Here is a 23,246-nt window from a genome sequence, read left to right on the forward strand (position 1 = left end):
TTTATTGCTGTATGAATAGTTTATCACCGAGAAGGGAGTAAAGGTCTAAGGTAACTTGCTTAGTGGTCAAAGTTTATGAATTCTGACTTTTCTCAAGAGTGAGGGAGAAAAAAATCCTGATTTCATGTATCAGGGGTCTTGAGGCCCAGAAAGAGGAATTGGATGGAGGGAGTCCAGATTGATAGGAGGAATTACAGATCACCTGGAGGAAGAGCCTCACTTAGTGCCTGAGCTTGGTCAATGGCTCTGCTTAGCAGTGACTCTGTCCTGGCTTGGAGACTTCCACCTCTGCAGGGTTTAAGCAAAGCATGCTTCTCCCTATGGCTGGGGTGGGGGACAGAGAGGGGACAGAACATCAGCTCCAGGGACACCTGTAGAGCCAGTCACCCTGGCTCAACTCCCTGCTCCTTCTTTGACTTGCTGGGTGACCTGGACAAATCATTTCCCCTTTCTGTGCTTCAGTTTCTTCATCAGCAAAATAGGGATAGTAATAGCACTTCACTCCAAGGCTTGAGGAGAGGCAGAAAGGAAGTAATCCATGCGTATGCTTAGAACAGGAGGAAAGTACTTACTTGACAATAGTTTTGTAACTAGATAGATTTGGGTTTGAATCCTGCCATTAGTACTAACTACTATGTGATTTTGGGTGAGTGTCTCAACCTCTCTAGATTTTTGTTTCTTTTTCCTTTCCATTTCTTTTCAGTGTTGGGGATTGAATCCAGGATCTTCCCATTCAGCCACATTCCCAGCATGGCTCCCCCTTTTTGTTTTTGTTTATTTGTTTGCTTTGAGACAGGGTCTCACTGTGTAGCCCAGGCTGGCCTCAAACTCACAGCAATCCTCTTGCCTCAGCCTCTGAGAGTTCTGGGATTATAGGCATGCACCATCATGCCCAGACCTTTATCTAGATATGGGTTTGGCTACTATCCTGGCTTCAAGGGCGTTTGTGAGCATCCAGGGCAGGAGGCACTGTGTAGCCCAGCCCTGGCTAGGCTAAGTGCCGAGGGTGTGGGCTCTAACCTCCCTGGCCCCTGAGTGGCAATGGGCCTGTGGTCTCTCTGAGGCAGCTGTGGTCCCCCCACCCTCTTCCCAGCAACCCCGCCCAGTTGTGACGCCTGTGGCCCTGCTGTCTGTGGCAGGGCGGAAGTAAGGCAGGCAGTTTGCAGCTTCTCCTTTTCTGCCTAGTTCTGGGCGCTGGCTCCTTCCCCTCAGTGCCTCAGAGGAGGGGACGCAGCACCATGCCCCGCCGTGCGGCTCCCATCCGCCAGATCTGCTGCTGCTTCAATGTCAGGATCGCCACCACTGCCCTGGCCATCTACCATGTGGTGAGTGTGCCGCTGACCAGGGGCTGTGTGACTGTGTCCATGTGCGTGTGTGTGAGAGACCGCTGATCTGCTGAGCCTCTCTGATGGGAGGACAGCTGTCCCATGGGGCCCTGGACAAATCCTTTCCCACTTCAAGTCTCAGTTCCCCCTCTGTCAGGTTGGGGAGGGAGCGCAGTAGAGCAGTGTAGAGAGGAGTCTTTCTTCCAAGCCAGGGTAACTTATGTTCCCTCTGGAGCTCAGTTCCTGCCTCCCCCAAATGGAGCAGAATGGCAGCCCCAGGGGTATCGCAGGCGCAGCAGCAGATGGCAAAGTGCTTTTGAGGCAGGGATCTGGGAGGAGTGCAGGCAGGGGTCATTCCAGGATCGTGCCACGGGCCCAGGTCCAATTTCTTCTTCCTGGCCTGGACAGGCCTGGACTACTCTGAGGTTGGAACCTCTTCCTTGTGCTTCCACTGGAGGCAGGGGGCTGAGCCCGAGTCTCTCTCAGCCAAGCCCCGGCCTCCTCCCAGCAAAGAGAGCAGGAGATCCCATGCAGACCTGTAGGGTAACTGCCTGGCTCTGGCTCCCTTGGAGTAAAGGAGCAGCTCTAGGGATTCCTGTTTGGGCAGTGGTGTGCACAGCCTGGTGTGGCCTTTGTCTCCTGTCATCTCAGTGTGGCCCTCAGGTCAAGGTTTCCCACCTGACTTGGGTGGTAGAAGGTCAGTGTCCCTGTTGGGTCCTGCCCAGATCCACACCCCACACCCAACTCCGGGCCATACCCAGCTACCCCAGGCCCAGTATCTTCTTGCTAGGGAAGCTCAGAGCTTGTGGCTAACAGTTCTCCCAGGGGCCTGGAAGGGCTTCCTCAAATGAGCCCAAGGTGGCCGGCTGTGGTGGGCGGCTGCAAACTGCTGAGAGTTGGCTGCGTCCGCTTCTCGTCACACACAGCATGGCCAGGGCTGTGTTAGAAGTCAGCTTTCACGGGCTGCTGCCATGCAGCAGTTAGCAGACGGCCTCTGGATCCAGACTCCAGCGTGCAACCCTGGCTTCCCCGCTTCTTAGTTGTGCAGCCTTGGCAACTTACTTACCTTCTCTGTGCCTGTTTCCTCATCTGATAAATGAGGATGAAAATAATGCCTGCCTGATAAGGTTGTTGTGAGGGTCAAAGAGATAATGCTTACAAAGCACACAGAACAGTGTTTGGCTCACAGTGCTTTATTAGTGGTGTGTTGGACAGGCCACGCCAACGCCACCAATGCACTTGGACCCAAGCTTTCGGGTCCCAGGTTCCAGTTTTGGAGGAGCTCAGCTCTTGCCAGTGCAAGACCTGAGAGGCAAATGACATCTCCTCTGTCCCCACATAAAGTCCTCTGGGGCTTCAGCCCCTAAGAGTGCAGCACACTTAGAAGGCCAGTGTGGTGGGCAGATTCTCTGCAAAAGGTCCCTGTGTCCCTACCCCAGCTCTGTCTCTGTCTGTGTGGCTTTGGACAATCCTGTCTTTCAGCTTGGTTCCCCTTCATAAAGTCGGAGTGTTTGGGAGGTGATCAGGGGTTGGCTGCATGGGGGTGTCCGACGTGGAGGCCTCCAGGGTCCAGGCAGGTCACAGGAATGGCTTCGGTGGGCAGAGGGATCTGTGGGGGACTCTTGCTCTGTCCACCCCAGTGGCTGCCCTGCTTCCGGTGATTGTTGCTGCAGAGGAATGCGGGCACTGGCTGTGGCGCTTCTGACTTGTGGAGCTTTCACATCTTGGCTGCTGATGCCTCAGTGTTGGTGATGAACGCTAGGTTAATGTCCTCTGTGCAGGCCTGTGCAGTGTGACTGCAGATTTCCTCTTGAGTGCCTAGCCAGGTCCTCACCTCTGAGCGGCGAAGCTAGGTACAGTCCCTGTGCACAGAGCTGGAGGCTCTGGCCGAGTGATCGGGAACTCACCTTGGAGCTGGCTCGGTGGGCAGGAGGTGCAGCCTGGCCAGGCAGGTGTGGACGGGGGAGGAAAAACGGGTGTGCAAAGGTTTGTGTGTGGGACTTGTCCAGGGGCCACTGCAAAAACCAACTGGAGGCTGGGGGAGGAGGCGGTGATGGAAGCTGTGAGTGGCCAGCTAAGAATCTGGACCTTCTGTCTAGTGCACCATGGATATTTGGGGCCGGATAGTTGTGCTTCTAGGAAGCTGAGCAGCATCTCTGGCATTTGTCCACCAGATGCCAGCAGCACCACCCTACCTGCCACCTGTGTCCCTAGACCTGGGGCATGATGGCTCCCACCAGAGAATCACTGCCTATAATGTGAGTCATGGGGAGCCATGGAATACTCTAGAGCCAGAGGAGGCACAAGAACAGAAGAGAAGCTGGACAGGCCCAGCTGGTCGTCCCTGGGCTGGGGTCTTCAGCTGACTCCAGTGGGGCCCTGTCTTCCTGTCCCTTTGGTGAGAGGCCCTCGCTCCTTCCCAGAAAGGGCAGGGGCTAGGGGCTTTCCCACTGCCCAGCCATCAGGTGGCAGGTGTACTGACAAGGCCTCGAACATCTGCCTGGTAAGAGATAGCACCGTGCAGATGTGCCAATTGCCCAGGTTGGCCGTCATCTGGAGTCAGCCGTGGGTGACGGCTCTGCACTGTGAGCTATTTGTGGATGTGACAAACCCTCCGGGGAAGGTTAAATCAGGCCTTTGATGTCCTGGGAGAACGTCATGCTTTGCTGAGCAGTGGGCACGTTATTATTACGAGAAGCCACTTTCAGGCCCAATGGGGAAGCCAGGCCTTCGGCTTCTGGCTCCAGGGGCTGGGATCGTGCAGGTGTTTTGGGGAGCATTCTCCGGGTACTCACATCTGCATGCAAAGGACGTCGGGGGACTCCTAACCTGGCTGGTCAGCCTCGAGTGTCCTTCACTGTTGGCTCTGGGCGTGGAGCCCCAGGGGACCCCTTGGCCTGGAAATCTCTCCCTCCCTGGCCTCTCCTGCCCTGTGCTCCTGGAATTCCATCTTAGAAATTCGTGTCAGGGTAAAAACTTACACCTGCTGTGATAAAAAAAAAGTATACAGATTTCATCTGTAGAAACAGGATACGTCTAAACCAAGGGAGGAGGAAATGCACTGATGCTAACCGTGTTGTCTCTGGGCTATGATCTTGAATGCTCTACTTTTTCCGTATTTGGTACAATAAACAAGTACTACTCTGTGTGTGTGTGTGTGTGTGTGTGTGTGTGTTTGTGTTTCTGGAGATTGAACCCAGGGTCTTCACACAGAACTACATTCTTATCCTCTGCCTGTTTTTATTTTGAAACAGAGCCTTGCTAGGTCACTAAATTCTTTATAATCCTCCCGCCTCAGCCTCCCTGAGTGCTGGCATTATAGGCACACACCAACTGCTGTGCTTAGCTACATGTACTACTTTTCAAAGCAAACTGTTCATTTTTAGTACAGTTTTAGATTTGTAGAAAAACTGTGAATGTAGTACAGAGAGCTGCCATGTACCCTTGGTACCACTGTTAGCATCCCCATTGGGGTGGCACAGTTGCCATGATTGGCTGTTTGCACCGATGTGCTGTTATCTAGAGCTCATGCTTCGTATTCTTCAGCTTTCCTGGTATCCTCTCCCTCCCAGGACCCCACCTGTCCCCTCTGGGGTACATTCACTACACTGAGTCCCCTGCCTGCTCAGCTCCCTTTGTGCACTGGGAGTTTCTCCGTGCTCCTAGCTTCTGGTGACCCTGACAGTTTCAATTCTGTAGGCTGGGCATTTTGATGACTGCTGCTCAAGGAACCTTTGGTGATTTTCTTGTGACAAGACTGGGATCTTGTGCATTTGGTTTTTCGTTTGTTAGTTAGTTTGTTTGAGACAGGGTCACTATGCACTAGCCTGGCCTTGAACTCATTATGTAGCCCAGGTTGGCCTTGAACTCACCGCAATCCTCCTGCCTCAGCCTCACACTGCTGGGATTACAGGTGTACGGCTCCCCCTTACCCCTGGCAGATAGTGTGCATTTGGGAGGGAGACCCGAGCGCTGGTGTCAGACCCAGCCCAGAGGGAACGCACTACCAAGGTGAAGTGTGGTGACCTTGGCCATCGGGTAGAGGGAAGCTGTGTCAGGTTCTCCTCCAGTTACCCTTTGCCCTCCCTTGCCATGCTGTGGCTGCTGGAAGGAAATCCCTGCACAGCCCACCTGGGAGTGTGGGAGCTGTGTCCCCCTCCCGTGGGTGGAGAAGCCCCATGGGTTATTGGGGTGCCTCACAGGTGGTGGTGGGGGCTTGTCTGCTCTCCCTGTGTCTCATGTCCCTGAATGATGCATTTCTGTCCATTGGAAAGATTCTCAGGTATTTATTTATGTACCACTGGGACCCAGCAACTTGGCACTGAGCTACATCCCTAGCCCTTCCTTTTTGTTTTGAGACAGGGTCTCCTTCAATTGTCCAGGCTAGGCTGGAACTCTTTTCTTTTTTTGACACTGGGTCTTGTTATGTAGCCCAGGCTGGCCTCAAGCTTGCAGCCATTCTCCTGCCTCAGCCTCCTGAGCACTGGGATAACAGGTGAAGGCCACCATGTCTGGTTGGGCTGGAACTCGTGATCCTCCTACCTCAGTCTCCCAGAGTGGTGAGATCAGAGGTGTGTGTCACCACACCCAGTTTATTAATTTTTGCTTGGGGTTGCAATCCCAGGCTGATTTGTCTTTTTGCACAGATGTTCTTCTCTCCCAATGTGGAAGAACAGTGGAGCCCTGTTACTCCCATAGAAGTTGGGCTGGCTTAGAGCAGCCCCAGGCCAGGAGGTGGCTGACTGCTTCTCTGCTTCTGTCGTCTCCTGGAGGGGCCCCAGGCTGCCCAGGAAAGCTGTGACAATGAGACAGATGACACTGCTGGCTTCTGTGGGGGCCCTGGGAGAGTTCAGGGAAGGCTTCCTGGAGGAGGTGTCGCTCCCGAGGGTGAGCAGGGTTTGCTTTTCTGAGTTGGGTACAGGGCACACAAGGTGGAGGGAGCAGTGTGTGAAAAGGCTGGGAGGTAGACAGGTGGCTGTGGGGTCTGGAGAAGCCAGGAGGTCCATCGGGCTGGTTCAGGAGGGCGTGGACTTCACAGCTACAAGGAGAGATCGCTGCTCATTTTAGTGGTGAGAAAGCAGAGGCCCAGCAGGGACTCGACTTGCAGAAGGCACATGGGGAGGAGGCTGGAGGCTGCCTTGGGCCTCTGCAGCCTGCACACAAGCAGATGAAATGAGGAGGGATGGACAGAAGCTTCCTTTCTGAGCCCAGGGCTGGGCTCCCATCTCTCCAGGCCACCCTTCCCCTTGCCTGGTTTTCCACCATTCATGTCTGCTTTGCTCCACCTAGGGAAGCTCCTACTTCCAGGAAGCCCTCCTGACTTGTCCTCAGAACTCTTGGGGCTCCTTCTGCCCCACTTTGGGGGCAGAGACTGAAAAGAACAAAGGTCCATCTCTATCACTCGATGTCCGTGTGACCTGGAGCAGACCAGTGCCTTTGTCGTCCGGGGCCTCAATTTCTCCATCTGATAAATGAGGCTGTGATCCCTGCTGAGGTGTTGAGCCGAGTGGCCCAGTGGAAGGGGCCCCTGTAGGATGGGAGTCGGCTGCAGAGGGCCCTCCTCTTTCAAAAGCTCGTCTGTTTGGGCCCTTGGAAAGTCCCCTGGCAAGGGTCTGTGAAAACCTGCCCCCTTCATGCCTGATGGCCCAGGCCGGACAGAGGCCTGGTTATTCACCTCCGCTGCTCTGTGCCCTTCCTGGGGGAGCAGAGGCTGATGGGGCCAGGGTGAGAGTCGTCACCTTCCCCAGTACCTGGCCATGGCCCTATCAGAAGTGAGTTTTGCACTCTACCCTCCGTCTGACACTGGACTCTTGAGGAAGCTGTGTCCGCTGCGCCCTGGGGCTCTGAGGGGCAGGGAGTAGGAACCTTGGGGGCAAAGTTGGGCTCTTACTGCTACACAAGGCCCAGGGGCCCATGAGAGGGGTCACTTCACTGTGTGACCTTAGTCAGGACAGTCCAGAGACCAGCCTGGGCCCCATTTCCTCCCCACTTCCTGGTCTCAGGCTTAGGCCCAGGTGCTTCTGGGAATAGAACAGGGTGGTAGCCCCCGCTGTTGGGGGTCACCTTAGTTGCTGTCAGAGGGGCATGGTTGGGAGAGGCATCAGCCCAAGAGGCCTCCACAGTGAGAGCCTCTTAGAAGAGCCCTTGCTGGAGGGCAGAGGCTCGCCAGGCTGAGGCTGCCCTGTGAGACTGGGCCAGAGCACCCCCGGAAATGAGGCTTTTATTTTGAGCCCAGAGCGGTGGCCTGGAACCAGCTCTGAGCTCACAGTGAGGCCAGCATTGGTCTCCCAGGGGATCCCGCCTTACCCAAAAAGGGGCACAGAGCCCTGTGAGGCAGGAAGCAGAGCACAGCTGCTTGGGAGTAGCTGGGACAATCTTGCAGTATCAGTTTCCTCCCCGTCACGTGGGGTCAGTCCCCAAATTGTGAGCACCTCCACTGGACAGAGGGGGAAACTGAGGCTCCAGGGGTTGAGCAACTCTGCAGCTGGTGGCAGATAAAGAACAAACCCATGGCCCCACTTCAGATGGGATGGAGGAGTGGCCGTCTCCCCTGGGGGAGCCTGTTCTCGGAAACCCAGTACCCACATCCACGGATGTCACTTTCACCTGCCCACCAGGAAAAGGGATAATATGGAAGCCACCTCTGACAGCTGGTCCAGGAGCACCTGGCATCTAGCGAAAGTGCAGTAGTAATAGGAACGGCAACACTCACTGTCATGATTGTGGATCTTTGCTCTTAAGATCCCTGGGGAAGTGAAGGCTTGGGGAATGGTCTGGGGTGTGGGTATTCAGGAAGCGGAGAGTGCCTAGGCCTTGGGCCGAGCCTGGAGACCAACTCTGAGTCCCTACGGCTGCCCAGAAAAGGAGATTTGAGGAGCTCCCCCGTGGGTATCTGTGTCCCTCCCTGGGCTGGGGATTTCAGTCCAGCTTCCTGAGCCTGGGCTGGCATTTGGGGCTGCCTCCTTGTCTTCTCTCCCAGGGGCAGGCTTGCTGGGAGGGTGCTTGACACTGCACTGGCTTTCCCAGACCTCCGGACTGGAGGCAGCAGCAGGGCTCTAGCTGCAGCCAGTCCCGTTCTGCAGGTGGTAAACTTCGTCAAGCCCCGTTGGCACCGCTATGCTCTGTTGCTCTCAGGCAGGGTCTTTGCACTCGCTGTTGCTTCTCTGGAATGCTCTTTCTGTGCCAGAGTCCCCAGCCCTGTAAAGTCTGCGGACCTGTGTGTGTCTACATTCTCCCCATCCACCCAGCTACACCTCTGCTGCCATTTCCCAGGGAGCACACTCTGTGCCTGGCATATGATGACCTCGAATGCAGTTCACCAAAGGGAGGGTCTCAGAGATTCTTGGATGCACCTCCCATATTCTGGCCTTCGCTCATGCTATTTGCTCTGCCAGGACACCGTTCCCAGTGGTTTGGAGAAATCTGGGAGCCTTGCTTCCTCTGAGAAGCCTTCCCTGAGCCCCTCCCAGACTCTGTGCCCCCAGTGAGTCCAGAGCCCAGTGCACTGCAACCCTGTGTGCCCTGGCATCTGGCCTGGAGGCCCATGGGGGGCTTGGCCATATTACTGTTCAGACCTGCTCGGTCCTGTTGTAGGTGTCGGCCAATCTCTATTTATTTCTGCCTACCTTTAACTAGTGCATCATTTACTCATGGAGATGTGTAGTCCCCCAAGGGCACATCTTGAGAGTCATGCACAAAGTAAGCACATCCTCGGGTCTTCTGCCAGGACTGAGGCAGCAGACAGGGCCAGCCCTGAGGACCAAGCATCGCCCCTCTGCCTGCGACCCCCAGCTCGGAGCACCAGCAGCTGCAGAGTCCCACGGATGTGGCTTCTTTCTCTGCAGTTATGCTTGGGCTGCACCATGCTGTGTAAGCAGCTCTGCTTTCCTACCATGGGTAGCATTTCAGGGTGTGAACCAACCAGGGTGTTTGCATGTTTCCTTCGGGAGGCAGTTGGGCTGTGACAAATGAGTCCTGGCCCCAGACCTGTGTTGGTGTCCACATGCCAGCCCATCTTTCTGACTCACTGGGCTCAGCAGTAGACAGATGCTACCTCATTCACTCCTCACAACCATTCACCCAGGTAGATAGCTGCTTCTCTCTCTTCTGCAGCTGGGGAAACGGAGGCAGAGAAGTAAAGTGGCTTGGTGGGGGCCACATAGAGCATCAAGGGCTGAGGTTTATGAGCCTGAGTCTAGGTAGAGGCGGGGACAGTGATATCGGGGTGGCAGTGGGGGAGAGCGAGAAGGGCCGCCGATGAGAGAGAGGAGCTAGCCCCTGGGAGGGGAAGGCAGCTGGTGGGGTTGCAGCTGAGGGTGTCACACTGGGGCAGGGGTGTTGAGATGGTATCTGAGCTCGATGGAGAGGTGGCTGTGGAGATAGCACAGTGGGGGAAGGGCTCCCACCCAGCTGCCCTTGTTAAGCTGGAACAGGAAGTGTGGGTGGAGGAGGAGGGCTTCCTCTCCCTGCTGATACATCCAGGGCTGTCATCTGCCTTCTTCTCCCAGGCGACCCCGGGGGACCCGCGGGAAATGGAGACCTGTGAGGAGGAGGTGATAATAACCAGATAATAACCATCTAACATAACGGCCTCAGTGTGTGGCAGCCTAGGGCCCCCAGCGGGGAGCCAGGGACAAGGTGGGTAGCCCTGAGATAAGTGGCAGGAAGGGGTACGGCCCCGGGTGTCGGGTGTCGCTTGCCAGCTGTGCTATCTGTTGGGGAAGGGTGAAGCAAGCCAGTGTGCCAAATCACACAAACAGAGCCCCCCGCCCTAGGACACTGGGGATCCATCTTGAAGTTAGCAGATAGGGAAGCGCCCTTTGGGGGCCCAGCCACACACAAAGTGTTCAAATTTCACCCCGAGAGCCACAGAGGGAAGGAGGGAGGGAGGGAGGGAGGTCTCCTCAGGCCTTCTCTGAGACCGGGGTGGGTCTAAGGTGAAGCTGGGTGACCGGGGGAAGTTGGCCTTTGAACCTAGAGTTGGGAGGGTCTGATGCCACCCCCCCATGTGACCTTCATCATCACCGTCCTACCACGTCCCCACCGTGGGGACCCCGACAGTGTCACCAACAGTGCAGTGCTGCTTCCTGCAGTGTCTCTCCCCTCCTCCCAGGACTTCTTCGGGCGTCACTCCCATTGTCACCCCCTGCCACGTTTGCTGGCATCTTGCCCACCAGCCACCCTGCTGCCCCCGACCACCTCCGTCACAGCCACATCAGCTCCAGCAGCACCATGCAGCCTCTCCCCTCCAGCAAGCTTGCCGGTCCCCCTGCCCAGCGCTCCCCTCCATGTATCAGCCTGACTGTCCCCCTGGCCACGCTCAGTGTCACCCCGGCCCATCATCGCCATCTTCTTCATCCCTTCTGTGTGACCCTGCCCTTTTCAGTCCAAGCTGCAGGGTGCTTCTCAGAGCCACCAGCAAAGAAACCACATCTCCTGTCCCCTCGGTCACTTCCTTCCCTGCTCAGCTTGGGGAAGCAGAACGGGGAATTGAGACCAAGGAGGAGTAGAGGAATGGGTGAAAAAGGGGAACGGAGAGCAGAGTGGTGAGGGCCGCGCTGAGCAGGGCTGGGTGGCCAGCGTGGAGCTAGGAATGAGGGCTGAGCTGATTCTGATGGTGCACGTCTTGCTGTGTGACTGGGTGCCCTGTCTTTCTCTCTGGCCCTCACTTCCCCGCTGGTAACATCCCCTCTCTCAGGGAAGAGACAGCTTCCCCTAGATGATACAGCATATCTGCAGAGTCAAGGCCCTGGGCCTTTGCACATGATGTTGCCACTTAATGCTCTTTCTTCTGTTGGAAAGCTCTCACTTAGAGTATGCTCTGTTCTCTCTTGGCTTCCCCTGGAGACTGACGCCTGCAGGCCAGAGTCGGTGCTAATCTAGACAGGGAGGCAGTAGGTGCTCAGTGTGTTTCTGGGGGTGAGGGAGGCTGCTGCTCTGAAGTGCTGGAGGACAGCACCTGCCCTTCCCTTTCACTTCCCACAGAGGTGGGTCCAAGCCAGGTCCAGTGATCACCCCCAGTTCCTGGGTGAGGAGTCTGAGGCCCAGAGAAGTTAGCAGCTGACTGGGGAGCACAGAGCTTGGTTTGGGCCTGGGGCTCTAAGGTGCTGTGTAGGCTGTGGAGGGTGAAGGAGCATAGGTGAGCTCATGGTGGAGGGGACCTCTGGGTGGCAGAGGTGGACTGGACATCGTGGAGGAAGGAGGCCTGGTCCCCATGGCTGGACGGCCTGGGAACCCAGACTTCTGGCTCTCCGGGTCTGCTTGGGGACTTGCAAGAGCCATGCTGCCTTCTCATGGGGAGGGCACAACTTGGTGGCTGCGTGAGTGGGAGGCCCTGGCAGCCTGCGTGTGATGTCCCGTAGCTTGTAGGAGTTCCAGCCTCATGGCTTCCTTTGTTCAGTGGCCCCAGGTGCAGACGGTGGTGAGACCTTGTCCAGGGAAGCCCAGGCCAGGGTCACGCAGCAGCAACAGGGCAGTGGGCGGCTTTCTGCCCCAGCTGCTGTTCCTGGAGCTCCAGGTGTCCAGGGTAGGGGTGGCTATCCTGGGGAGGGGTCAGGTGGCTGTGAGGTCAGGAGCTGCCCCCAGGGCCTCTGGCCCAGCCCCAAGGGGATCCCTGGCTGGGGAGCAGAGGTAGCAGGGTCCTTATCCTGACAGCCACAAGACACAGGGAGTAGCTAGCTCAGCCTCGCCCTTGGCCTGGTGCACAGAAGTGGGCTTCTCTCCACTCCCTCTCAGGCACTGGGGGCGAAGGAGCTCAGCCTCTCCTTTGCCTGGGGCAGGTACTGGCAGGCTCTGAGGTCACCTTGCTTGTGGCCTTGGGCTGGTCGTTGCTCACCTGGCAAGTGGGGACGTGTCTCGCCTGTACCCGGCCTGTCCAAGGCTATTGAGAAGGGGAAGTGAGGTGGCCGGAGGCGGGGAAAGGGCACTGTGCTTAGGCTGCTGGGGGAGGAAGTTGGCATCTGTCTGACTCACCATGGGAGTAGGGTGGTGCAGGCCTTGGGAGGCCCAGGAGCAGGGGCTGCTGGGCAGGCAGGGGAGGGACAGAGACCCTGGTTTGAGTGTGAATGCTGGTCCTGGGGAGGACCGGCTGGCAGGCGGGGGCAGGTCCCTGGACCTCTCCCAGCCTTGCTCCCTCCCCTCGGCAGTAGGAGCAGGAATATAATGCATAGTCCCTGGCTGGTTTGGGCCCAGGGCCTTGGCATGAAGTTAGGCTGTGCCAAACCCTTTCCAGCCCCCTCCCAGGTCACCAGCCAGAGGATCTTACAAAACAAGTGGTTGGAGGCCCCTTCTAGAACTGGAAGTTGGGGTTGTCTGATTCTGAGCTTTGTTTCCTATCTCAGACAGTCCTGGATTCTTGGGACTTCAAAAGCCTCCTCCTGTTGAGCCTGGTAGACACTCATGTGCCCTTTCTAAGCCCAGGGGCAACTACTCTGTGCTCTGCTTCCATACCCCCAGTGATGGGGAGCTAACCACCTTGCAGGGCACCGGCTTCTGACTTGGGCTGAACTATCCTCTGGCTCCCTTTCCCTCTCTCTCGTTAAGGTGAAACTGGGAGCAGAGGAGCTGGAGCCTGAGCGAGCAGCTTTTGTCTCAGGGCTCCTTCCTGTGGGCACCGCCATGCCCCTACTCACCTGTCTCCTGTAAGCAAAGCCTTTCTGGTTCCTCAGCACCAGGTGGAGGGGCCACCAGAGTGAGCCCGCTGTGACAGGCTGCTCGCCTCCTCCATGGAAACTTGCAGTGGCAAAGCTGACTGCTTGCTGAGCGCCTGAGCACAGTGCCTTGCAAACACGGTACAGCTTATTCCTAACGCAGCCTGTGTGTGCTCCTTTCCAGATGAGAAAACTCAGACAGGGAAAGTGACTAGCCCAAGGGCACACAGTGAGCTGGGTTCAAGTCCATCTCAGCTGGACTCCAGAGCTGCTCTTCGTCAGACTTCTGTGCTGGCCCTTTCAGAAACCCTGAACAGGATGTACCGCGGCAGGAAGACAAGCTGAGACCTGTGACCGAGCTAAAAAAGAGAAGAAAAGAAAAGAAAATGAAACATAGTCAGATAGGGGAAACAGACGGTAGTTGCCTGTCAGCTGAGCATGAGTTGCCAGTGCAAGGCTACCTAGGAAGCCAGTGTAAATTGGGCTCTATTAATAAAGGTAGAGCACCCACTTGAAGGGAGGGAGTGATCGTGTTGCTCTCAGTGTGAGCAGATGGTTCCTGAGAATGTGTGTGTGTGTGTGTGTGTGTGTGTGTGTATGTGTGTGTGTGGTGGGGAAGGGTGGAGAGCCTGCTTCAAGGACAGACACACGGGACAACCTGGAGTCCCCGGGGCTGGAAGCATTTAAGGAGAGGCTGCATGGCACAAGGTTCTTGGGTCAGGTGGCGGGGACCTGGACAGAGAGACCTGTAAGATCCCAGTAGCTGGCACACCGCTGGCTCACTACCCACCAGGCGCTTCAGTGGACGACCTCATCTGGCTGCCCGTGGTCCTAAGAGGCAGATGTGATTATCGTCCTCGCCATGTGGATGGGACTCGGTGGCCGTGGGGACTGGTGTCAGGGCCCTGTGACTCTGGGGCAGGTGCTCTCAGGGCTGCCCATGCCTATGCTGATGGTTCCAAGGGCAGGGAGCTCCTCAAGGCCCAGGTGCTGCCACTGAGCCCAGGACGCCAGAACCTGGCCTTCTAACAGGGCCTCTGGCCTGCCTCTTGCCGATAGTCCACTGTGGGCACCAGCAGCCCTTCCAGGGCCCAGGCCTGATTCTGAGTCTCTTCACAGGGGTCTCCTACGGCAGCTACTAGAATTAGCCCCATTTTTCAGATGGGGAAACAGAGGCACAGAGAAGTCAAGTAACTTGCCCACGGTTGCACAGGCAGGAAGAGAAAGGACGAGGCTGACGGGCTGGCGTTGTCTCTGTGAAGGCCCCTTTCAGCAGGGCTTCCCACCTCCGAAAGGCCCTGGCTGTGTGAGGGGCTGATGGCGCTGTGTTCCGTCCCCAGGTCATGAGTGTCCTGCTGTTCACTGAGCATGTGGTGGAGGTGGCCCATGGCAAGGCGCCCTGCAGGCTCTCCAGGACGCTCTACCTCCGGATCGGTGGGTCTGGGGCAGCCACGGGCGGGCGGGAAGCTGGGCCCCGGGCCCTTTGAGCCTCTGTGCTTCCCTGCAAATGGTGCCGTCCCTCTCGTCCCTGGCATTGCTGGTGGTGAGAGCAGAGGGTGGTGCTCAGCACAGCTGCCAGCCTACAGAGGTGCCGCCACACTGCCTAGCACACGGGAGTGGGATGGAAGCTCCCGCTCGGCCCTGTGGCCTCCCCGAGCATGGCATCTGTCTGGCACCTCACGCCAGCCCTGCTGTCACACCCCCACCACTCACAGGCCACTCCTCCAGGCCACCGACCCCGACCTCCCTGGCCTCCCACCCATGCCTCTGTTACACCGCCCGGGGCCTGAGGTGCTCTGCTGTCCTTGTCCCCTCAAGGCTGGGGACTGCACAGGGGCAGGCTGGATTTTCCTGTTCACGCTGATGTCCGCATGTGAGCAATTCCCAAAGTGTGGTCCTCGGAGCCTTGTGGGTTCCATAGCAGCCCAGACCCTTCAACCCTCCCTTCCCTTTCAGCGGACCTGGTCTCCAGCTTCCTGCTCATCAGCATGCTGTTCATCATCAGTGTGAGCCTGCTGGTCGGTGTAATCAAGGTAGGAAGGAGCCCAGGGGCCCCAGGGGCCCTCCTGCCTCTCCTGTTCCCCCAGCAGGGGGTTGGGCCTTTGGGGAGCCCGTCTGGGCTCTAGAGATCCTCACAGCCCCCTTTGGGAGGTGGACTGGTGGGCTGTGCTGGTCAGTGCACTGGGGAACCAGCTGGTGCCCACATCCTGTCACACTGCCAGCACAGGGAGGGATTTTGAAAGAGAAAAGTGAAGGGCGGCCTTGAGGCCGGGGAGAGGGGACGTCAGTGCTGGCTTTGTCACCAGGCATAGGAGCCAAAGCGTCGGAGTGCAGGTGCATCCAGCATGGTTCCCAGCAGTCAGCTGGCCCTGGGGTCAGGGTGGGACCAGTGATCTGGAGATCCCAAGCTCCTGGTCCCACTGAGGAAGACGGGTCCCCAGAGAGACAGGGGATCCAGTGTGACAGCCTCAGGTCCTGGCCCACAGCAAGGTCGGGGTGGGGGAACGGAGGCAGGCAAAAGAGGAGCCCTCTTCCCTCGGCTCCAGGGAGGCAGGAGGCCAGGCTCACCACACTGCCACCAGAAAGAGTGTCGTTCTTCCTGGGATGATAGGTGGCCAGGCACTGGTGGGGTGGCAGAGTGGGTGATGGTTTGGTGTTGGTCTGGAATACCTCCACCTTGCCTGAAAGCTGTGATTCAGGCCTCAAGAGCCCAGTCTCTCTTGGAACCCAGGCTCCACCCACATTAACTTCAAGTTCTCATTGCACAGGATGGCTGCAGAGGCTCCTGCACAAAATTGAAGGGTCCTGCTAAGAAAGTGGAGCAGGTTGTCCCCAAAGATTCAGATTCAGTTGGGCTGTTCCTGTCACCTCCTGAGTGGTTTTAGACACCCCTATGATACATTAGGAAACCATCTTTTCTGTCAGGTCCTTCTCATAGAGCCCCCATAGAAGGGGCAGTCCCTGAGGTTCCCTGAGACACAGAGACCCCTCTCCTGTCCAGGGGTGTCACTCAGAGGGGCGTGTGGACTGAGGTGTGTGCTGAAGGGCTCAGCAGCCAGGGAGGGAAGGAGCACATGGGGCTGTGGGGGCCGAAGTGACAGTGTGGGGCCTGCCTTCCAGAACCGGGAGAAGCTCCTGCTACCCTTCCTGTCCCTGCAAATCATGGACTTCCTGCTATGCCTGCTCACCCTGCTGGGCTCCTACATCGAGCTGCCCGCCTACCTGAAGTTTGCCTCCCGGACGCGGCCTGTGAGTACCAGACAGCTGAGCTGTGGGGATCCCAGGCCCAGTCCTGGCTGGAGTCCCGGTGCGAGATCTCCCAGGTCTGCCCTGGAGGCTGTATCTGTGTGCACATCCCATGGGCCTGTCCTGGGAACGCTCCGAGGGGAATGAATGTGGATCCTCGGGACCTTGAAAGTGCCCCTAACTGCAGGCCACGTGGCTCTGTGTGAGTGGTCCCGAGGCAGGGATGCGTCCCTATGCTGCCCCTGCCCCAAACGCAAGACAGACAGCAGAAGACAGCCAGGACCACTGATGCCCAGCACCCACGGTGGGGGTGACAGTCAATGCCACAGTCCCTCCAGAGTTGCTTTTACAAGTCCCTGACTATTGTCCTTGAAGAGACCAAGGTGCTATACACGGGAGAGCCCTGGCCCAGACATCACGAGACCCTGGTTCCAGTCCTGGGTCTACTCCATGACTGGCTGTGAACATCAGGGCGGTCCTTTCTGTCAGTGCACAGTGACTAGAGAGTTGCCAATGTCCCTCAGGAAGCCCCAGATGTGCCCACAGTGGCTGGGCCTCCTTTGCTGGTCTTCACTCTTCTCCTTGTCCTCCCCAGGGCCCCTCCAAGGTCCCCGTGATGACCCTGCAGCTGCTGGACTTCTTCCTCAGCATCCTGACCCTCTGCAGCTCCTACATGGAAGTTCCCACCTATCTCAACTTCAAGTCCATGAACCACATGGTAAGTCTGGGCAGAGACTGGCTGGATGGCCTTGGGCAAGTTACCTCACCTCTGCCCTGTGTCTCAGGCTGGGCTTCCTGGAGGAAGTCTCATGTGAATGATTTATTGAGGGAGCACTCTCAGGAAGAAACTTGTAAGGACTGAAGGAAGCAGTTTCCAAAAAGGGAGGAAGCCCAGCAAGGAGCAGGTGGCTTTGGAAGCAGCCCTGCCTGATCCCAGGGGGCCCTGGACTGGGAACCACATATGGAAATAATGCTAGTTTTTTTTATTGCTGTCTGAAAAAGTACTCTTACACATCAAGGGTTAGAGCAACAAACACGTGTTATTCCCTGTGGTTTCTGAGGATCAGGATTGGGAGTGGCTGGCCTGGTGGTCCTAACTCAGTGTCCCTTGAGGCTGCAGCCAACATGGCGGCCACGCTTGGCTGAATCTGAGGGATCCGCACCCCAGAGGGTTCCTTGTGGGGCTGCTGGTGCTGGCCCCTGTTCCCTGCCATGCAGCCCTTTAGTATCGCTGCTGAGTGCCCTCATAATGTGGCTGCTGACCCCCACCTCGGCTCAGATCGTCCAAGAGGGAGAAATGGAGGAGCAGACAGCAACGTCCTTTATTTACACCCTTGTCCTGGATGCCACACTCTCACTTCTGCCACATTCTGTTGGTTAGAAATGAGTCACTAAGCCTAGCCACACTCAAAGGTGGAGGAAACAAGTTCCGTGTTTAGGAGGAAGGAGTGTCCCAGAATGCATGGACATATTTGCCAAGCATCCCAGAGATTTTTTCCTCAAGGCCTCGGCCTGGGCATGACAGTACTAGGTGGCTCCCATGGGCTTCGGCTCTCCTTTAGTAAGGGCACGGGGTGGCCATGGGCAGCCAATACCCCCTGCTGGGTGGTGTCCAGCTGAGGACGGGGACCTGGGAGGCCGCAGCCACACCTGCCTCCTGGGGTACCTGTGGCCGGTGACCTGGGTTATGGCTGTGTCACCCTGTACTCCTGTGGTGTGGAGTGTGGGTTCCTTGTCCCACATGGCTGGGTGCTGCTGGAGGTCTTTAGGGTCACGGGTGATGTGGCCCTGCATTTGTTGCAGAATTACCTCCCGAGCCAGGAGGGCATGGCCCACAGCCAGTTCGTCAAGATGATGCTCATCTTCTCCATTGCCTTTATCAGCGTCCTCATCCTGAAGGTGAGTGGCCCCTACCCACCACTGCAGTCCCCAGGCACACTGTGCCCGACTGTCAGGGAGCAGGCTCGTGTGTCCCTGCTGTCTCCTGCCCTGCTGTAGGCTCTTTTCTAGCCCTTCTCATGCCAGCTCCTCCACTTGGGTCCTTGTGGACACCCATGAACTGGACATAGGTGTGTTCAGGCATCAGGGGCTCAGTGTGGCCCTCAGAGAGGCCTTGGCCTGGCTTCCCTGTCTGGGCTCAGCTTTGGGCTGAGCTGAGTGTGGGCCTGGCCCACCCTGGCTGGCTGTGGGGTCGGTCGGTCTCCACTGACCACTTCTCTCTGGGCCCCAGGTCATCTAGCAGGGTGCCCTGAGTCTCAATTGGCCCACAGGAGTTTTATGGGACTCAGGAGCCATGGTGAGACAGACTTGAGGTCGCAGGAACAGAAGTTTGATGATGAGAAAGAGGGGGTGTGGTGTAAGGCGCAGAGCACAGAGCCTCGTCTGGAGTCCAGTTTGAGAGGTGGGGGCACAGCGGGGTATTTGGAGCAGTGTGAGCAGCCAAGGGACACTGCAGACAAATGCAGGAGGTCAGCAAAGCCAGGGCTCTCCGGCTGGGAAAAGAGGTGACACAGGGGGACGTGATAGCCATGTCTAAAGACCCAGGGAGCGCAGGGAATTCTGGGATGCTGGAGGCCACTAGCACTGAACGTGCTGCTGTTGTTTGCTTTGTAAAACAATACACCTGAGGCAATTTTGAAGAGGACCTTGTCCACTATCCACTCTGTCTCAAGATGGGCAGTGTCCTCTGGAGCAGTGAGCTGCCTGTCACCTGGGGTGGTCAAGCAGGATCTGCAGGACTCTCCGGGAGGCTGAGGGTGGGCCAGTGCCCTGAAGGGCCAGTCCCTTGCTATGTGGTAGCTGTGGGCCTTGGGGAGGACAGGGCTAGGGTGTGCTGGGGTCTGAGAAGAGGAGTCGGAAGAGCAGCAGCTGGGTGCTGCCTTGTGTGGGGAGCACTGGACCCTCAGGAGGAGCCGGCATCTGTCCAGGCCTCTGGGGAGAGAGCAGGACAGCTGACCCCGCCCTTCTACAGGTCTACATGTTCAAGTGCGTGTGGAGGTGCTACCAATTCATGAAGTACATGAACTTGGCCTCAGAGAGGAGCGACTCCAAGATTCCCCCCAAGGTGAGCCTGGCTGCTGTCCAATCCCAGCTTTCTTGCTCTCGTCCTGTGCCATCTGGGGCCGGTTCCTTTCCCTCTCTGGGCCTGGGTTCCTCTACTTTTAAGATGAATCAGGAGAAATGTGATCCTCTTTAGCTCTGATAATAGAATACTTCATTTATTCATTTAGCATTTACTATCTCTTGCTCTTTTTTGGTTTTGTATCCAATCCTGGGTGCAGGGAGAACCAAGACACTCCCTCTGCCCTAGAGGAGTGCAGAGTCCAGGCGAACCCAGGTGCAGACGCCATTACAGCTTGGTGTGAAGCAGAGAAGGAGGTGGCATCTGGGGCATCAGGGAAGGCTTCCTGGAGGAGGCAATTCTGGCCTGGTCTTGCATGGTCCATGGGTGCAGTCAGCTGGGAAAGGGCAGGGGGCTTCCCAGCCTGAAGATAGGGATGGTTTAACAGTAGCTGAGGGTTGGATTACTCAAGATATTTCTGGGTGCAAGTGGCAAAGACCTAACTCTAGCCAGCACGTACAGAAGGGAATTTACTTGCTTATAGCACTTGAGAGTCCAGGGTAGGTCTGGCTCAGGCCTGGTTGAGTCCTGCTGTCAGGATATAATTTCATCTTCTCCATCTCCTGGCTCCCTTTCTCATGATTGGTCCCATCCTTGGGTAGCCTTCTCCTTCATGGGGCAAAATGGCTGCCAAACCCCTGGGGCTGACATCCTACTCTCTCATCTACTCCACCAGAAAGCGGAGTGAGTACGTGCGAGTGGTCCATCTGGGGTCTTGTGTCTTTCCCCAAACCCAAACTCTAGCCAATGGGACGAAATTCTCCTTTGAACAACCAAGCTCATGTCTACCCTCTGGAGCTGTGAGGTGGGACCAGTAGATATAATTTTTGTTGCCGTTGTTGCAGTACTGGGGATTGAACTCAGGACCTTCACCCTGACCTACATACCCAGCTTTTAAAATTTTTTTCTTTTAGATTTTGAGACAAATTCTCTCTAAGTTGCTAAATTGCCCAGGCTGGGCTCAAACTTGTAATCCTCCTGCCTCAGAGTGCCAGCCTTACAGGCATGCGGCACCATGCCTGTTGGGACCAGTTCTTTGGCAAGCACACGGACTGGGATGGTTTCCTTGAGGAAAGCAGGGCATTGTTATCGAAACACGGGGAACCTGACACTAAGCAGGCAAAGGCAGCTGTTCCCAGCGGCACAGAACCACTGTCACTGTGTTTCCATAGGTTGGGGTTCTGGCCTCTCCATTCTGTGTCGGGACTTTCCGTGTGGATCCTTCTTGGTAATTCTTAGCCCTCCTGTCTCTCTCCCAGGTGGTCCTGCCATCCTATGAAGAAGCCATCTCTCTGCCCACCAAGTCTCCTGAGGGGGGCCCCGCGCCACCCCCATACTCAGAAGTGTGACCCTTGCCAGTCCCCAGCCCTGGTGCTGGGAGGGGCGGAGCTGCCTTGGAATCTGCTTCTTCGCTTTGGGGGCTCCCGTGGCTGGGGTGGCCCACCCGGCTGACTTCAGGACAGTCTGCTTGTGCCCCCTCCCTGCTTGCTCCTTGCTCGGGGCTATGGGATGTTCATGATTGGAACAACCCTCGAGTTGAAGGTTTCCTTGAGTCTCTCAGATTCAGCTCAACTCGCTTACTTCCATTGACAGCTCTTCCTTAGATGACCGATCATTCTAAATTGATGAGTTCTGGTTCAACAACCATTAACCTGATCGGTTTCACAGAGCAACTGACAAATCAAAAAGGCAGTCAGTAAAATACTTTGGCCAAACAACAGTCCTTTGGATTAATTTGTGAATAGTTGTCAGATCACAAGGGGGTGGTTCAGTGAAGTCGTCCTCAAGTAGTCGCCCCCACACCCCCAAGTATAAACTCACCATCAACTTCTTCCAATCGCTTGCTTAAACAATTAGCAATTCAGCCAACCATCTGTTACTGAGAATAGCGATAAATAGAATAGTGATAAAATTCAATAAAAAATTGAAATATCCACCAAACCATTGAAGTCAAACTAACCCAGCACCTGGCCACCAGCTCTGGTCCCTGTCTGCCTCCAAATGGCTGGAGAATTGTTAATTCAAACAGTTGCTGGCTGTCAGCTGGCTGCAGGAAAGAACAGTTGTCTTCATCATAAAACAGTCACTTCAAACACACAATTGTTTCGCTAAAGAGCTGGCACCATCCATGGTCAAATGTTGTCCTGGCTGTTCCTTGGTCTGGGCTCACTGTGGTAACACTGGTGGATTCTGTGCCAAGGTGACCTTGCCTGGAAGAACCAGGTGTCAGTCTGTCCCCCAGCCGGGCTGCTCAGCGTGGAGGCCAGGCACAATCCAGCTTGAATCAGGCAGAGCCATTTGCTGGAGTGGACTCACACCCATCAGGCACAAAAAGGCCGGCAGAGCCTCTGTGGGTTCACTGTGCCATGGCTCGTGGAGGGGTGGGGGATGCAGGGGGAGGTGCTGTCCACACACCTCCCTGGGTGGGGATGGGGCCTCAGGACAGGTTCTTGGGTCCATCAGGGTGCAGGGGGAGGGCCACTTGGGCTTGAGGGGCTCCCGCCACACCTCATGTTGTTGCTTTTTGTTTGACTGGGAAGGGTTTCAATAAAGCAGCAAGAAGCTTTGTTTTGGCTGATGTGGGTCTGATAGACAAGTGTAGGAGGGCCAGAGGCTGCCTCCAGCCTGCCACACAGGCACATACACACACACACACACACACACACACACACACACACACACACACACACACACACATGCATTTGTTCAGGCCAGAAACCCTAGCCCGGTTCCTGCCCATCCAGGAAGCATCCTGACCCGACACTGCTTCTGCCCCATGGGCACTGAGGGTCTCTCAAGGCAGGTGCCAACTCCATGCACCTGGTTAGAGCCTCCCCATGCCCCAGAGCCAGGGCCTACTCCACCCTCGGGGCTGACTTGCAGCCAGCGAGCCCTAGGCTGGAGTGCAAGGCAGATCTGTGAATGACTGTGACAGTCAGTGGGCAATACCTCCACAGGGAAAGTGGGTGACAGGCATAGCAGGGGCCAGACGGGGCTTCTTGGATGGGGGTCCTCAGGCTGTCTGGGGGGTGTGGGCCTCGACTCCCACCCTCACTGTGGGGTTGCTGAGCTGCTGAGGGCCTGCCCAAGAGCCCAGGGTGGTCTGAGTTGGGGGTCTATCACCAACACCATAAGACCCCCGAGAGAGCTTTGAATCCCACACCAAGGAATAAGGAGTCTTTGAAGGACTGTGACAAGGCTAGTGAAGTCATCCTGCAGGGTAGCAGAGGGGTCAGGTGCTAGAGGTGTTGCTGTCCTTTTGGTACTGTTACCTTTTCTTGGGGATGGTAGATTTCCCCGTAGATTTTATCTGCTCTAGTTCAGGTCCCCAGACAATGGAGAAGGATGAGTCTAACAGAGATGGAAACCGAGCTCCTGCTCATACACCAGGGAACAGAGGCCCAGAGATATCAAGTGATTTTCCTGAGGCTACACAGTAGCCAGGCTTAGACTCAGCTTCTCTTTTGTTGGGAGGGCTGGGGTCCCAACCATAAAACTTGTAAAGGTCTATAGGAAGAGGGAGCAAGGTCCACGGCTGTGTGTCCTGAGGACCAGGCGACCCTGAGCTGGCCGATGTACTGTCCTGTCCTTCCCCAGACAGTTGCCCCACCAGTCTGAGCTGTGTGGCAGGATTGTGCCCAGTGGCCAGGCAGCTGGGATGTGGTGGTCGAGGGACAGGAAATAGCTAGGTTTGGGGAAGTACGTGTGGCCGGCCAAGCCCAGTGCAGCGATTGCCAGGCATCCTGGCAGGCTGGTCACGGCTGTCTTGAGGTGCACACAGGGACCATTGACAGGAGCCCCAGGAGAGGCCCAGTGGAGCTAGATGCTCAGAAGTTGCCGGGCTTCAGAGCGGGTTTGTGGAATAGGCGGTGCCCAGAGGGAAGGGAACTGTGAAATGAGCGCAGG

General features: G+C 56.6%; 1 protein-coding gene across 1 annotated transcript; it reads left to right on the plus strand.

Moving 5' to 3' along the window:
- Positions 1-952: 952 nt before the first annotated feature.
- Positions 953-21,907, plus strand: Laptm5 (lysosomal protein transmembrane 5). The gene is made up of 8 exons (XM_004850796.4): positions 953-1,325; positions 14,314-14,407; positions 14,930-15,006; positions 16,094-16,222; positions 16,815-16,937; positions 18,023-18,118; positions 19,191-19,283; positions 20,600-21,907. Exons 1-8 carry the CDS (start codon positions 1,239-1,241, stop codon positions 20,687-20,689), a joined length of 789 nt encoding a protein of 262 aa, XP_004850853.1. The 5' UTR covers positions 953-1,238; the 3' UTR covers positions 20,690-21,907.
- The last annotated feature ends 1,339 nt before the right edge of the window (positions 21,908-23,246 follow it).

This window comes from Heterocephalus glaber, unplaced genomic scaffold (genome assembly GCF_053883595.1).
Source record: "Heterocephalus glaber isolate CG9 unplaced genomic scaffold, H.glaber_assembly_v1.0 deba00001452, whole genome shotgun sequence".
NCBI lineage: Eukaryota > Metazoa > Chordata > Mammalia > Rodentia > Bathyergidae > Heterocephalus > Heterocephalus glaber.

Bases quoted from the DNA above. Each gene is read 5' to 3' on its own strand.
- Laptm5 (XM_004850796.4), top strand. From the start codon at position 1,239: ATGCCCCGCCGTGCGGCTCCCATCCGCCAGATCTGCTGCTGCTTCAAT. The intron at 1,326-14,313 runs GTGAGTGTGCCG...TTCCGTCCCCAG, and splicing joins CCCTGGCCATCTACCATGTG to GTCATGAGTGTCCTGCTGTT. The intron at 15,007-16,093 runs GTAGGAAGGAGC...CCTGCCTTCCAG, and splicing joins TGCTGGTCGGTGTAATCAAG to AACCGGGAGAAGCTCCTGCT.